General features: G+C 27.8%; 1 protein-coding gene and 1 long non-coding RNA gene across 16 annotated transcripts; both read left to right on the top strand.

The window, feature by feature from the left end:
• Positions 1-8,265: 8,265 nt before the first annotated feature.
• LOC115703634 (CRIB domain-containing protein RIC10) lies at positions 8,266-11,018 on the top strand. 2 transcript variants are annotated; one of them, XM_030630872.2, is made up of 5 exons: positions 8,266-8,772; positions 9,043-9,192; positions 9,317-9,414; positions 9,590-9,701; positions 10,440-11,018. In XM_030630872.2, the coding sequence occupies exons 1-5, from the start codon at positions 8,745-8,747 to the stop codon at positions 10,655-10,657; spliced, it is 606 nt and encodes a 201-aa protein (XP_030486732.2). In that variant the 5' UTR covers positions 8,266-8,744; the 3' UTR covers positions 10,658-11,018. The 2 variants fall into 2 exon arrangements, with proteins under 2 accessions (XP_030486732.2, XP_030486731.2); XM_030630871.2 differs by having other exon boundaries at positions 8,267-8,772; positions 9,040-9,192.
• A 1,204-nt stretch (positions 11,019-12,222) lies between these two features.
• Positions 12,223-16,286, top strand: LOC115704949 (uncharacterized). Of its 14 annotated transcripts, none has more exons than XR_009685682.1 (9): positions 12,223-12,532; positions 13,092-13,281; positions 13,411-13,508; positions 13,619-13,678; positions 13,767-13,841; positions 13,928-13,977; positions 14,068-14,496; positions 14,715-15,451; positions 15,657-16,286. It is a non-coding gene; the product is annotated as an uncharacterized LOC115704949 (long non-coding RNA). The 14 variants fall into 14 exon arrangements; XR_009685680.1 differs by having other exon boundaries at positions 12,224-12,532; positions 13,092-13,223; positions 13,332-13,508; XR_009685688.1 differs by lacking the exon at positions 13,092-13,281 and having other exon boundaries at positions 12,226-12,532; positions 13,332-13,508; positions 14,068-14,128; positions 14,232-14,496.
• The last annotated feature ends 387 nt before the right edge of the window (positions 16,287-16,673 follow it).

The raw sequence follows: 16,673 nt of genomic DNA, 5'->3' as shown, positions 1-16,673 counted from the left end.
AAGTAGTGTGAATTTTTTTTTTTCAAATATAATTTTGTTTTCTGTAGTTTCAAAACAATGTTGTTGCTTGTAAAAAAATTATAACAAATCTGTCAAAAATATTAAAAAAAAAATCTTTTTTTTAAATTTCTATTAATAAGAGGAAACGGTTTTATACACTAATGGATATTGTAATTCCAATAACGATTTATTTTTCTCTTGAGTTTTTACACGATATATTGAAATATTAAATTTTGTTTGCAGAAATTTTTTCAAAACTATTGTGTAAGTTTTAGGGTTTAGGGTTTATATGTGTTAAGTTTTTATTGTTGTTCTACGGTTGTTTTTTATCCACTGCTGTTGTTAATTGTTCTGTTTTGTTTTCTTACCATTGTTTTATAAAAAGATGGTATTTTTGTAATAAAATTCGTATAGCAATAAAATTATAAATTTTACTCAAAATCTAGTATTTTTGTAAAAACTCCTTTTCTCTTCGCTCATTTTATAAATCGGCCCGTAATGGAATTGGGCCCATTTGGAACCTCTCATTCGGGCCACATATTTTACGGGCTTAAATTTGAGCTTTCAGTTGGCCCATTTTAGTATAAAATCAGAAAATATATTGTGTTCTTTCCACAGTAAAGGTTCTGATTATGATTTTTCTCTTTAATCAGTGTCTTCTTCTACTTTACGGATTGCCATGTTCAGTGTTGATTATGGATATTTTTTCTTAATTTCCACAAAGACAATTTGGTGAATTTACATTTAAATGGTTACTAAAATTTGCTGAGTTAGGTAACAGAAGCTTGCATGTAAATATGCCCAACTGTTTACTCAAATAGTACCTAGCCATGAAGAAAAGGAAATGATCAATAGCAAGAAATTAATGAGCCTTGCCTGATTCGAAACCAATAAACTGAAATGTAATGGACCACAAGCTCAACTTAAACTCATATTAATTAAATACTGTTACCACAAAAAATAATAAATATATCATATACTATTATAGAAATGCTCAAACACACTGGTGGTGTCTAGTTATTAATTATTATCTTTCAAATAGTTAATCATTATTAATACAATTAAGTATCGGATCTTATATAATTTAATAAAATAACTTTTAAGCTATCTTTAAAAGTTAATTTTTAATAAGGAAAGAAAAGTGTATCAAAAAAAAAAATAAAAATGTGAATAACAAAAAAATAAATTTAACTTTTCAAATTTAATATGGAAAATTTGTTGAATTGAATGTTTTTATATGTATTTCTTCATTTTATACAGAATTTATTATTTATTATTTTTCATTTTTTTTCTCTGTATTTTCTTTATTTTTTTTCCTCACTAAAATCTAACTTCCAAACATAAATTTAGAAAATTTCGTTAAACAATTATAAAACCACTCTTTTATGTGGTATTAGGTACTATTAGTGTTCAATAATAATATATTATTTTTCATTTTTCTTCTCTGTATTTTCTTTATTTTTTTTCCTCACCAAAATCCAACTTCTAAGCATAGACTTAGAGAATTTCGTTAAACAGTTAAACAATCGTTAAAATTCTCTTTTATGTGGTGTTAGGTACTCTTAGTGTTAATAACAATATATTATTATGTAACATCATGTATATGGTTTAGTGAAGAAAAATAGGAATTGATTTTTTTTTTCATTCAAATGTGTAAAACCAATATACTCCAAGAAAAAAAAATATTTAGTTTTGGATCATTTATTAATATTTAAAAAAAATTGCAGCGAACAAAAAAAAAAACTTCAACGGCCATTTCAATATTTTTTTTCATTATTTTTAGTTAAGCTAAGCTCGAAAAATAAACTTGGCCGGCTAAATATTTGTACCAAAATAGTAGGAGGACAGTACAAACTCATTACTATTTGGTATGCAGCAAAAATCTGTGGTGTGTAAACCATGATTACGTTATATTAATTATTAATTAATTTTATTGGTTTCTTCTTCTATTCGATCAATGATGTCCCAGCTATTCAGTTACATCATAATCTTCAATTTTAAACTTATTTTTATAAATTCAACCAAAATCAGTATTGACTTTAATAATTTTCAATTTCAATATACTTTACTATATAATTATGTCTGCGTCATCCAAAATATCCATTGTGTATCCGCTGACCCAATAAGTTGGTGACCCATGTCATTTGCCATATATAATTAAATTAAGAGAGGTTACTATTAATGCACTATGAAACTCCAAAATTAATTATACCAACATATTATTTAGAATCTGGAACCTAATTAATTTATTATTATTATTATTATTGTAACATAATACTAATAATAATTAGTTATGAAGAGAGAGAATGTCAAAATCTCAATTTATATTTAATTTTTGAAATCAACTTGGGTACAATAAGGGAACCAAGAAATAGAGATTGTGTTGCAGTTTAAGCAACAATTGTAGCTAAAAAACGTGCCTCCAACCATTTAAAACAACATCTATTTTGGTTAATTAATTAATACACCTAAGCATGTATATATATACAACATTTGATAACTCAACTTGATTATTACAAATATAAAGATACGCGTATATATAATATATAATAATTGCTCTCACTATAATTATTATATGTATATTTTTATGCAAAATAATTCAGAAACCATATGACAGCGCCTTAATCAAATCCATTTCTTTATTTATTTATTTTCAGGTACCAATCATATCCAAATTAAGAGGATTAAGTGAAATCATGACGTTTTTAGAGCACGAAATATTTGAAAATAGATCAATGGACAGTTATATATATTGCAATCATTAATGATTTACGTATTGAAAAAAGGTTGGCAAGACATTTTCTTTTTCTTTTGTGTGTAATACTAATGAAACTGTTGGACCTTTCCCAAGAAATGTTTAAAAAAAAGTTTTAAAAAATTGTTTAAAGTAATAAGTCTTTTTAGTAGCTAGATGTATCTATCCATTTTCAAAGTGGACCTATATATATATATATATATGGTACAGCGATAAGTCAATTTATTTACGAAATCTATAAACAAAAACAGATATGTTTCGAATTCGAAAGAGAGGGAAAATTACACTGTAGTATATACAGCTAATGAACATTGTATTTCAATGGTGCAACATGTGCTTATAAATATAGAGATAATTATTGACTCTCCATTCTACAAAAAAATTAGTTTATATAAGTAAAGTACTATATATTCTTAAATTTTATATTTCTCTATATAAATATTTTTATTTAAAACGATCTATAAATTATCGTGTCTTTTAGTAGAAATTCTTTACTTGATCTATGTTTATGCAACTATAGTTTTGGATGATTTGTAATGAAATTAAGTTGCTAAATTATTTGGGACAAAAAAAACCTTACAATTCATTTAGTTTTGTGAATAAAATTTGTCTCAAATTATTTAAAAGTCTTTCCGAGCTTTTGAGAATATTTGGCAGAAAGAAATACTAAACTACATATAATATTTCTGGCACACAAATTCTCTCTAAACCATTATTTATTATTGATATAAAATGTAATTATAGGCATAGTTTAGTGATTCTACACTTTCTTCCCAAAGAAAGGTAATAAATTTTATTATTATAGAAAAATCTATTATCTAATATTATAGCTAAATATAAAAGGATAAGTTAAAAAAAATACTTTTTTTATATCCATTAATACATTTATATTATATATTATTAAAATATATACTATCACTCTCTATCTAAGTCTAGCTTATAATTTACATTTTACACTAACTTAAAATATTTAATTGGGACATCATTTATAAAAGTGAGTAAAAAATATAAAAATAGTAAAAATTAAAACAAGTAAAATAAAATGAATATATAATATAATTTCTTCAAATATAAATATAAATATAAAATAATAAAAATCAAAATACTTATTGTTAATTAGTACAAATTTTGCATCATCTTTGAGAGGCATCGTCATGTTGTCTTATATCTCAAATTTGACAATTTTTAACACTTAGACCTAATATTTTGCCAGGTGACTCATCCTTACACATATTGTAATTTATATATAATTTTTTTTTTTAATATTGGGTAAGCTAAGCTGGCACTGTGTTCGATATAAAATCAGGCCTAATTAAGACAGATTTGAGTGGATCTTTTAATATTAATTATTACATAACATTAATTTTGAGTCAATTTATTGTTGGTAAGATAGATTGGGACAGGGATGAGTTTTATTTTATTTTTTGAACAGAGTATGAATTTTATTTTATATTTACATTAATGATACAAGTTCACCAAATCCAAAAATATTAATGGTGCAGATAATTAATCAATGAAAATAAATACATAAAAAATAATAAATAAATAAATATATTTACCATTAATATTTAAATCAGTCAACAACATTAATTAACTGCAAAATTGATAAATATACGAACAACTAATTGGTGACAAAGCATTCTTACAAATAATAATAATAATAATACAGTTGCAGTCTTGCAGAACATTTGTTCAAATGAACTAAAAAAAAATTCTATATAACAAACTGTATTGATCTATATATAAACTTCATAATACTGTTTATATAAAAGTAAATAAAAATTTGATCATCAAACAATATGTAATAATGAAGAATAATATTATATCAAAAAACAATAAACGATGGGTGATAAGCATACATCATATCCTTACACATTTACTTTATATAATAATAAAAAAAAAAATTTAGAATTTAGAATAGTTAAGATGCATGAGTTCCATCTTAATACAAATTAACAATAAAAGAAGTAACCAATTATATTTTATTTTCACTCATTAACAGTATGAATATCTCATATATAAATATAGTCCACTTGGTTTATATTTAGTAATGTGAGGAGCTTAGAAATCATTAATTGAAGTTACCAATGGCGATGAGGTATATAATAAGAAAAAATATTTGTGTCGAAATTCTCTTAATATTTATAATTATTATACATATGACTCTAATAAAAAAAGTAGTGGCAAAAGTAGCTTATTTTATGATTTTATTACAGTCGTACTTTTTTTTTGCGGTTAAATATCAATTTAGAAACACGTAACGACATATTATTGGATCACGTATTAAATAAGCTAAAATATATCGTCACGTGTTTTTGAGCTGACACTTAACGAGTTTAATTGACACTTAACAGCTAAAAAAGAGTACGAGTGCAATAAAATCGTAAGATAATATACTTTTTTATTAGAATTAAATATTAAAAAAAATATATTGTGAGTAATAAATTATAATATATATTTCATAATTATTTAATTTAATTGAGAATTAAAGAGTGTAATGAAAAATCGCAAATGCATTCAATTATATATTACCATATAATATTATTGGTCAAATAAACATGTCAAGGTGATTTTCCTATGACATCCTAAATTTTTAAAAAATATATAACAACATTATCAATAGAATGTTTTATAAGTAGTGTATTACCATTTTTTACCATGTATATTTTGATTCAAAAATGAAGGTCTTAATATGGTGCACAATGTTTATGGTCAAATTTCTAAAAAAATTTGATACAAAATATAACATGAACTATATTTGACCCAAAATATATATTTCAAGTTTTATTAATTTTTGGCAATCAAATTTTACTTTAGCAATACATATAATTAAGTAATATTAACAATGGACTAAATCGACATTTAATAAAATCAAAAGGCAAATTTGATTTTTTATGCTTACATTTGTTTTAAAAAAAATTTCTAAACAAATAATCACTAATATTTGTAAGATATGACAATTTTTATGATATCCCGAAAATACCCTCATTTACATCACCCCATTTACACCATCGGACCACCCATCGAGCCACCCATCGGACCATTCATCGGGCCACCCCATCGGACCACCCATCGGACCACCCATCGGACTACCATCGGACCAAATCTGCTACCAATTTTTTTTTATGTTTTTGTACATACAAAAGTAGCATTAGGTGACCATCGGACCCCATCGGACTACCATTTTTTTTTTTATGTTTTTGCACTAAAAAAAAGTATGGAAAATTTGAGAGGGGTATTTTTAGGTTTTAGATAAAGTGGTCACATATTTTCAATGATGATATGTATTAGTTTAGAAATAAAATATTAGGTATATGTAAGTATAGAAAATCAAATTTTCCAATCAAAATTAACATGAATGGAGCTATATTTAAAGCAAATCAAACTTGTAAAGCTAGATCGTGTGTTAAGAGCTTTCACTCAGTTTTGGTATAGAAGTGTTCTTCTTTCTGTTGCTGAAGTTTTTTTTTTTGATAAGGTTTCTGTTGCTGAAGTTGTTCGCATTTAAAGAAGCACTTAGTTGGATTCAACAAGAAGCCTAGGGTATAATTCTCTTTTGGTGGTTCAAGCGATTCAAAATTTATTTTCTTTCTCTTTTATTTTTAATATTCTTATTGACGATTGCAAATCTTTATTAAATTCTATTATCGATGTTTAAGTTTATTTTATCAAATGATCTGCTAATGATATTATTTATTGTCTTACTCGCAATGTGTGTCTATGGTCAAATTGTCATTTTTCTGATAGCACTCTTCCTCTTGCTATCAAGAACGTTGTAGTGGCCGATTTTAGCCTCTATTTTCATTCCAAGAAAAAGTAGTATTGACAAATTTATCATAATTTTTATTAGTATTGACAAATTTTTCATAATTTTTAATATATATTTTTTTAATAATTAATGATTATTTTCATCATTAAGGGCTAATTTAGTATAATTGTACTGTAAGAAAAAACAGTTGTGACCGTGTTGTGAAAAAAAACAACGGTAGAAAAAAGTTAAGTTGAGTATTCGATAAATTGCTACGAGTTTTTAAGATTTTATTATAATAATGATAATGTTATAATCTAATTTATTATAATTACAAATATATAAAAAATTATGTTATATAAAATTTTTATTATTTTTTTATATATTTTTAATTATTTTTTTCCGTAGTATAAATTTATATATATTTTATAAAAATAATTTATAATATTTTTCAAATATTTTTATAATTTGTAAAAAATTGTGGTTTATAAAAACTCTAGGTTGTTGTGATTTGTTAATAATAATAATAATATAAATATAAATATTTTTCAAAACAAAATAAATTATAAGAAATTTAAATATTATTTATTTATTTTTGTAGTATATAATAAATAATTAAATATTTATTCAAAAAGAAAATTAAATATGTTTTTAGTATAAAATAATTTATTATAGTCTTTTAGTCAAAATAATTTTTTTAAAAAAAATTGGGTTGTACCAGCTTTAATTTTTAGTTGTAACTTTTCTATAAATTTTTTAATAAGATATTTTTTTTAAAATACTTACTAGACACATTTTTATTATAGATTTTTTTAAATAACTTTTAATTTTTCAAAAAAATTATATCAAACAGTCTAAGTTAGCTTTACGCTGTGTATATTTGAGCACAATTGCAAAAATATGGCCTGCACACTCATTTTTAAAACATAGTTTACCATATTCATTAGACGTCAAAAGGAATGGAAAATTTATTTTTGGTAAAACTAATTTTATTTTGTATTTTTTTAAAATAAGAATCAAAATAATGAAAACAAATAAGTTCAAAATTTATTTTAATTTTTTTTTAATTGTAATTTATTTAGTATTTGTTTTTATCGATATTTACTTCACTTTCTTTCTCATTAGTTTAATTTATTCTTATGATCTTGTATGTTATAATTATTTAAGATCACCTATAAATTTTAAGTATTTTACAAATTTAAAAATAAAATTTACATATTTTATTATATGTGCCACTGTTTATTCGTATACACACGGTAAGTAACTGTTTAAATTTTATTTTTCGTCATTATAAATTATTTAAATTTTTTTAAAAATTTACAAGTGGTTTCAAATAGCTACAACCAGGGACGGGCCCATTGGGCTATAGCCCCCACGAACAAAAATATTGCATTTTAAAAAATTAAATGTAAATTTTTTAATTTAATAATCATTGGCCAAAATAGTAGAAAAAATCTCACAAAATTAGATAAATTTAGTAAGAGTGATTATAATGTAGTTATAAATATTTTTTTATGATAAATAAGCTCTCATAAAGTAAAAATCCGGGATCCGTCACTGGCTACAACAAGTAATTATGAAAAAAAAAAAATAGACTAATTTTTTTTTCTTATATAAGGAAATATAATTAATTCGATAATTAATATTTAGCATACTAAAACAAATAATAGTTGATAAAAAAAAATCTTAAAAAACAATAGATACGGGTACTAACTTGCCCACATCGCTAACACCACATAGATAACATAACATGTAAACATGTAATAACTCTTCTTCTGAACCAATTAAACCAAATAAATTCTAAAAAGGAAGACCATTCAACACCCCCAATTTATTAATGCTGCACTCTGTACTTTTGTTTCTCTCGTTTATCGAAAAAAGCTTTTCTCTCACCTTTTCTTTTGGATGTTTTCATTTCATGCTTCCCCACCTTGTTTTTTTCCCCTCTTCTTCTTAGACCTCCCACTTCTATTATCACAGAATAGAATCACAAACATTTTTGCCAACCCATTATACCATTTTCCCTCTATCTATCTATTCTTCTACCTTTGCTTGATTCATTTATTCATTCATTATATATAAATATAGCTTTTTAGGTTACTTATTAAGGCTGCTGATTCTTTAAGAGAAGATTTTGCATGTTCTTCCATTAGTTGTAGAAATATGAAGAATCCAACTTGGCACAATCCTTTGGAGAAATTAGGAAACAAATTTCTTTCCTTTTAAACTCTCCAAATCTTTATGCAATTACACCCACCACCACCTCAAGGTATTATTATACTTCTTTCCTTTATGGGCATATGCTAAAATTTTGGTTGTTTTTTTTTTTTTTAACAAATTAAAATCGTAATCTTTTTCTAATTGCATTTTGTCTTTTTTATATTCTGTGATTAGATACCAATCTTCATTCACAGAAAAAGTAAAAAAAAAAAGTTCCAAAATCACATGCAATGGAGCCTAGTTGGCTCTTCTTATTATGTTTTTTTTGGTTAGTTTTAAAAGCAAAAGATTTGAGATAAGTACATTTACTTTGCAGCAGCAGGCAAAAGAAGAAAACAATCTCTCTTTTCTCTTCTGTTGGGTATTTTTTTAAGAGGCTTAGCCACCATTATTGGGCTTCTAGTTTCCTCCATGGCAACCAAGATGAAAGGAATCTATAAAAGCTTCAAATTTATCTCCCAAATCTTTGGTAATCATTTTCAATGCACTATTTCTTACATGATGATTAATTGATGTTGTTCTTTGAATACATCATTATATTTTTTGTATTTATTAACTTAATATTAAAAATAAAAATTGGATCTTTGTTGTAGTTGTGAAGGAGCGAGAGATGGAAATTGGGTACCCAACAGATGTTAAACATGTGGCACATATTGGATGGGATGGCCCATCTGGTAGTGCACCCAGTTGGGTATGTTGTCCACAAAATTGTTTCATTATCTCTAATTAATAATCTCTTTTTTATATTTTTCATGTCATTTATCGTGGCTCCCATGTTCTTTTCTTTTATATTCTTAAAAAAAAAGTCATGCACCAATATGTTAAAAAAAAAAAGATTTAATTTTTATTTTTTTTTCTTCTTCCAGATGAATGATTTCAAATCTAGATCAGATTTCTCAGCAACATCACTTGGTAACAATGGAGTTAGTGAGGGAAATGATTCCAATTCTATAGCCCTTTCCACGTGGTCTTCTCAAGGTTAATTTGCATTGAAGTACCTCTTCTTTGTGTCTTTTTCTTCTTTTAAGCTTTTACATCTTAAGAACAAGTACTATGAGTTTTTGACACTTTTTTTTTTAATAAAAGAAGTGATTGTGAAATAAATAAGTTTGCCCATTTTAGCTCCTCAGTGTTTTAATTTATTTTTGGTCTATTATGAAACTATGCCGGTTGCCATGTGCAAATGTGCAGACAAATTCAAACAGAAGAGACCCTTTTCACGGGTTAAATAGTTTGTAGAAGAAGATAGATTATTAATGCTAATTTTAGTGTATTAATTAGTATCAGATTTTTAAGCTAAGCTAAAGAATTTTTCAAGATTCTTTGCCTCAATAGGTAGATAGAGTACTTTGGCTGTTACTGTCACGGGTTAATAATACTATACTAACAAGAGAATCTTACTAGCTCATTTACCCAAGGCAAGCTACTCAATAGTGCAATCTAGACAACATTAAATATCATCAACAATGCTCTCCTTTGTTTACCTTAAATTCTCAACCACTTGTTTCTTTAAGTTTAGCCCTGTTTGTGTTGTCTTAACACATTTTTGGTCATGCATTTTCATTTAAGCCAAAATAAGTTACACTAATTTTTAAGTGCAAGTTCTCTCTGTGTTCTGTTTTTGGGTGGCCATAGTAAAGTGGTCAAGAGTTTAGACAATAGACATTAGCAGTTATTTTCTTCTAGTCATGACATGATTCACACTGTTATGTTCAGATTTTGAGCAATCCTTGAGTCGCCAACCTGTATCCGAGATGTTCACCGATCTTCCTCCAAACGAACTCCCGAATATTCCCAAGAATCCCAAGCGGAAGAAGAGCAAATCAAGTTCGTCTACAGGCTCAGCATCGTCCTCATCGAGAGGTTTTCGGTTGACAAAACCAAAGGCTACACACAACAACATGGAGGCATCACCAAATCTGCAGCTAATTTGATTCATAACTTTAGTTCATAGAAATTCACAAGGGCAAGAATGAAAAGTCTTCAAAACTTGAACATAGATAGTTATTTGTGTACATTTTGGAATTGGAAAGAAAGGGTATGGATAATGGGGCTGCATATAAAGGGGATTAGAGAGAGATTTGTGGAAGAAAAGGGTGTGAATGTGTTGGGCTGAGTCGTCATATAGACTTTTTGGTGGTTTGATTAGTGATGGTATTTATTTGCTAAGCTGATATTTGGACTAGAACGCCATAAATTTTTACTTGTAAATTATCAGCAATTAAACACCATTATTAGTATCCACCACCACCAAGAGATAACATTTCACAATCTGATAACATCTTTGGATTGACACACAATAGTGTCCTTTAGCCTTTATTTATAATCCCAGATGATCAAACTACAGTCTCATGCCCTTATTCAAAATTGGCTTTTAGTTTCGATTAATCATTCAAACTACAATGTTGCTGCAATCGTGTCTAGATGGGTTATCTCCTAGGAATAATTTGGCCTCTACTGACATTTCAATATTGACTTATTTGAAGTCAAAATATAGAGAACGTACGTCATCATAATGTTAGAATTTGATCCCCATATTATATTGATTTATTTTTGTTGTGCTCTACTCTTTTTTTTTTGACCTGATTATCATCATGGATTATTTCATAAAAGTTAATTAGTCTCTGAATTTTGAAATGTACCAAATCTTGTCCTCTAAACTTTTAAGGTCGTTAAAAATACCGCTGAACTATTGAGATTGTTGAATTTAAGAATTTTTGTTCAATTTTAATAAAACAATTCTAACATAGATGAAAGTTCAGAGTACATGATTTAGTATATATTAAAGTTCGAGGGGCATGATTTGTTAGATATCAAAATATAGGGATCATCATTTAGTACATAAACAATTACTGAAACATTAAAATTGAATGAAACTAGACAAAAGTGATTAAATCTAACAATCTCAATAATTCAGGGGAATTTTTAACAGGCAAAAAAATTTATAAATACCAAAAATGATAAAAAAATTATATTTTCACGAATTTTAATATATATATTTACAAAAATACCAAAGCAATGTGAAAATATATTTTTTTTTTCTGGGAAAAAAAATTACAAAATAATTCATTATTTTGAAAAACGTGTTTGGGTGTTAAAATAAAAACATATTTATGATTACATTATGAATATAAAACTTATTTCAATTTGGAAAGAGTCCTAGCTTTAGCTTCTCCGGTTCTCCCAAAGACTTCTTTTTTCAAATTCTACAAAGACCTTTTAAAGTAAAGTTTTTTTTTTCTTTTCTTTTTTTTTTAGATAATTACATAAATTACTAATTTTTATAAATTTTTTACCATTTGATATTTCAAGTTTTTTTTATGTATATTTTTACGGTATTCTATAAAAATACAATAAAACAATATCAAAATAATATAAAAAATAATTTACAAATAATAAAAAATCAACCATAAAATAATAAAATAATAAGAGTATATCATAAAAATGCACAAAAAACTGAAATAAAATCTAAAAAACCGTAAAAATATTTAGAATTCCGTACTTACGGTATTTTTATAATTTTTTTTTGTCGTTTTTGTATTTTTTTGAAATTATGTTTTTTTCTCCATATTTTTGTAAATACCCCATTGTTAACCCAATAATGGACAGGCCCATAGATTATGGCCGTACCCCAAAATGTGAAAAGCCCAATATGATGGCCCAATCGATCAAGAACTGAAAACACGTCCCTGCCCCTCGCCTCCCTCCCTCTCTCTTCTCTTCTCTTCCTTCCCTGAAACACAATCAGCTCAGTGACGACCTTCTCTTCGCCGGAGGAAACTCAGACAACGGCGCAACTCGCTAATAAGGTAACCTAACCTCTACCGCCTTCTAACCCTTCCTTCCCTCTCTCTTTTGTATTATTTTTTCTTTCTTTGGCTCGTAAATGTTGTTCAGTTCTTATTTACTTAATTAAAAGGTTATGGTTATTAGTGATTATTATGTGTCTTTTGATGAATGATAATATGTGATGATGATGGTTATTAGTTTGTGAATGATTATTTGTGTCTAATAATCTACGATTTCTAATTCTCTTGTTGTCTCTGTTTCTACTGTGATTCTTTTTCTCTTGTTATCTAGGAATACACTTGTTATTCTATTGTTTTTTTTTCTAATGCTACTTACATTGTTATATGGCTATGGTAAAGACTCTTTATTAACCTTTGTTTCGTTTTTTATTTTTATTTTTATTTATTCTACTCCTGTGATAATGATGTTTGAATATATTCATGAGAGTGAGATATATTCTTATTTATTCTGAGATTACAGATTTATTCTCACTTTTTTATTTATTTTTTGTTTGCTGTAATGATAAATAGTGGTACTAATGTTGTTTCAATGTCTATAAACTGATTTCAACTTTTTTAGGAGACTTCTAATGTAGGACATTGGTTTGGTAATGATAAATAGTGGTACTAATGATAAGATTGGATATCGACTGAAAATGCATAGACAATTTTCGCTTGATCTGACAACATTGGATATCAACTGAAAATACAAGTAGAGAAATTTAGATATATACTTGTGAATTGACGTTAGATAGGCTTGTATATAATAGGTAAGATTTATTTCACAAGTATATCTAAATTTCTCTACTTGTGTTTTCAGTTGATATCCAATCTTGTCAGATAAAGCTAAAATTGCCTATGCATTTTGAATAAGATTGTCGCCTTTTATTTGGTACAAGGGCTGCTGCATAAGTTAAAAATTGAGCAAAAAAAGCAATTTGGATATGGAGAGAAGAAGACAGTCTCGGAACTTGTCATGTGAACAAGATATGTTGAGGTAACTTATTTCTGCTTATTAATGATTAGTGAACCTTAGCATACCAAAGTGAGGCTAGAGTTTCCATTATTTTGAATATTATTCTTATTACTTTTGCTTGCTTTTGGCAGTTTAGAAAATAATGACAGCGACGCTTTGATCTTGCAAAGTAAGAAAAAGAACAAGGCATGGTATATCCTTTGTAATACTTTGATCTTATTAATAAAAGATGTTTTTTTTTATTGTTCTTTTTCTAATTTTATGAGGAATGTTTTTTAGGAAAGTCAAGAAATCAAGGCAAACCCAGCTCCTAAATTGAGCAAATCTCAAAAAAAGAAGATGAAAAAGTTGGAGGTGTGTTGCTCCGTCATTTTGCATATGTGGGTTCACTTGGATTGTTGTTGAAATTATTTGTAATGATTTGCTTGTGGTTTGTGTAGGAAGAGAAGGAAAAAGCACTTTTGCTAACAAAAAGTTTGGAGATTTTACAGTAACGATTATCCTTTTTACTCATAGAATTGATAATTATACTTTCTTTTTTACATCCCTTGTGATGGCTTGTTGATGATAAATTTTGTAGGAAATACACAATTCCAGATGGTGCATATTCTCTTTTAAAGTCAACTAGAAACATTGGTCAGGTTTGTATTTGTTGCATATGTTTAACACTAACAAAATCATGATGAAACAATTATCTTATCCAGTTTTTCATTTGTATGCTGAAACTTTCAAGAAAAAACGTAGAATGGTAGTTGAAGTTTCCAAAGCTGGCTTCGAAGTCCCGTGTAGTGGCCAACCATTTACGAGAAGGGACGATATAGTGTTTCTAATAAGTGTGAATCTGAGTTGAATGAAAGACATTCAAATCAGCAATTTTACTGGGATGAGATGCAGCCAACATCGGTAGAAAAAGAATTTCAAAATAATACGAATGTATCCAGTTGACAATGATGAGCCTATTTTGAGCAATGAACCTGCAGTTGTAGATTGCGGCAAAAGTGCAAATAAGGTATGTAACCATACATTTATAGCAAGCTGAATATATATTTTTCGTTTAATGGAACTACGTTTACTAGACACAATTTACTGAATCGCAATTGATGATTTTGTAAATTATTTTTGTTTCAAAATCTCACCCAGTTCAAGTAAATCTCACACAATTTACTTTCTTTGGAAGTTGGGCTATTCTTGTCTCCCCACTAATACTGTGGTTTATTTTGCAAGAAGTTGAAAGTCGATCCTAAGTGCTCAAGATGTGGTGGTGGCTTTAAGGAGGATATAATACTTGCTATTTGGAAGTGCTCTTCGGTAAGTGCAATAGTTTTTGACTTTCCATGTTTGCTATCTTAGCTTTTTACATTGGTCATTTAAATTGTCATCAGTTTCATCTGTTTTGTCTTGGTGATTTTTATGGTCTGCCATGTCAGCTTTCAGCTTTTATATTCCTTTCTTGTTTAAGTCAGTGCCAGTTGGATTCCGCTGGGGTTGTTAGTTAGCCGAGCTATTTCTTTTGCAATTGAGTATATAATATTCGGTTGTTGCTTTTTTCTAACTAACTCTCTCATTTTTGATAGAATCGTTTTGATTCTTGCTCTGCTAGAGAAAAATATTTTTCTGGTGTTTCTGTGTTATATGCAGATAAAAATTCAGTGAATCTTCAAGAGGTTGAAGAAGGAGTTCGAATCTGCATTGTTTGAGGAGAGTTCAAACTGAACTGCTGAAGGATCTTCAGCTTGTTGGAAGCAAGAAGAGCTTGTTTTCTTAGATCTAAGTGTGCTTAGATCAGTTATTTTGATTGTGTTCAAGAATTAGGTAACATCGTGTAAAATTATTTCAGATTATGTAGTTTGATTTGTAAAATCAGAACTGATGTATATAATTGAATTGATTTTATAGTGGATGTTACTTTACCCGATTCTTGAGGACCCAATCACTACTCGGTTGGAATGTGTTTCCAATGCAGAGTAAGCTTGTATTTTTGGTGTTCATTGATGTAGCTTTCTTGTCTTAATTCTTCGTAATATGCATTAAAGTTCATTTACTTAGCTATCGGAAATATTAAAACTTTCATCTTCAACAATAGCCACATGGAAAAAATGTGGACTGTGGAAGGAGGTTAAAGGCTGCAGGCTTACTAATGCTTTTGATATTTTTGTGGTGATTTCTTAGCACCTGTGGCACATAAGGAATAAATAGGTGAATGGAGGATTCTTAAAGCTGATGCTACTATAGAATGGTTTACTAAGTATATTGTAGATTTTCAAGGCTGATCTTCTAAGAATACATTCAGCTTTACTCCTTCGAACCAAGATTAGAAGTGGACTCCCATTGTTGTGAATGTGGTGAAAATCAATGTGGATGTTGGTCTTTGCTCATCTAGTCGATCTTTTGGTACTGGTGTGGTAGCTAGAATAGAAACCATGATGGTCAGGTACTTTGGGCTTAAAACAAATTTTATTCAGCCATCCGTTTTGGGATTTGGGATTTGGGATTATGCTTACGGTGAAAAAAAAGCTGCAGAATTCGATTATAGCTTTTGACCACCTTGTTGCGATTCAACTCGTCAAATCCATCGAAAGAGGTTGTCGTGATATGTTGATAGTTTTCTTAAATACATTGATTTCCTTTGTTGAATTTCGAGTAGGATTAATTTTTGTTTTGAGCATAGAGACGTGGTAGTGCCCGTTGTTGCTAGTCCTTTTGTTGATAAGGACTTGCCATTCCATTTGTAACTATTTGTTGATTTTATGAAATCTTTCCTTTAAAAAAAAGACAGTATTATACCACATTATTTTTTTATTTGTTTTTGATGAAATATCAACTTCATTAAATTAACATTTTGAGTACAAAACATCCAGAATAGCAACTGGAGCATTAGACACAGAAATACTACGACCAGATAAGGACCGTGACATCCTAGAAACAATATGTGCTAGACGGTTTGCGGATCGTTTAACAAAACGAAGTTTTATTAAAGGCATAGAAAGCAAAAGAGAATGACAGTCTTGAACCAGATTCCCAAAGATGGAGCAAAGGGATGAGTGATTGCGAATTGCTTGGATGGAGACTAAGCTGTCAGATTCTAGTTCAACATGTTGCCAACTTTGTCGTTTAATCCAGCTTAAGGCCTCTTTGATACCCATAATCTCGACAACCTCTGGTCCAAAAGCACTATAAAAGCAGTGA

The sequence above is a fragment of the Cannabis sativa genome, chromosome 1 (assembly GCF_029168945.1).
Source record: "Cannabis sativa cultivar Pink pepper isolate KNU-18-1 chromosome 1, ASM2916894v1, whole genome shotgun sequence".
Lineage (NCBI taxonomy): Eukaryota > Viridiplantae > Streptophyta > Magnoliopsida > Rosales > Cannabaceae > Cannabis > Cannabis sativa.
This window is presented reverse-complemented; position numbering and strand designations above follow the sequence as displayed.

Coding starts and splice junctions, on each gene's coding strand:
- LOC115703634 (XM_030630871.2), top strand. CDS start 8,745: ATGCAATTACACCCACCACCACCTCAAG. Junction 9,415..9,589: donor CTGGTAGTGCACCCAGTTGG/GTATGTTGTCCA, acceptor TTCTTCTTCCAG/ATGAATGATTTCAAATCTAG. Junction 9,702..10,439: donor TTCCACGTGGTCTTCTCAAG/GTTAATTTGCAT, acceptor TGTTATGTTCAG/ATTTTGAGCAATCCTTGAGT.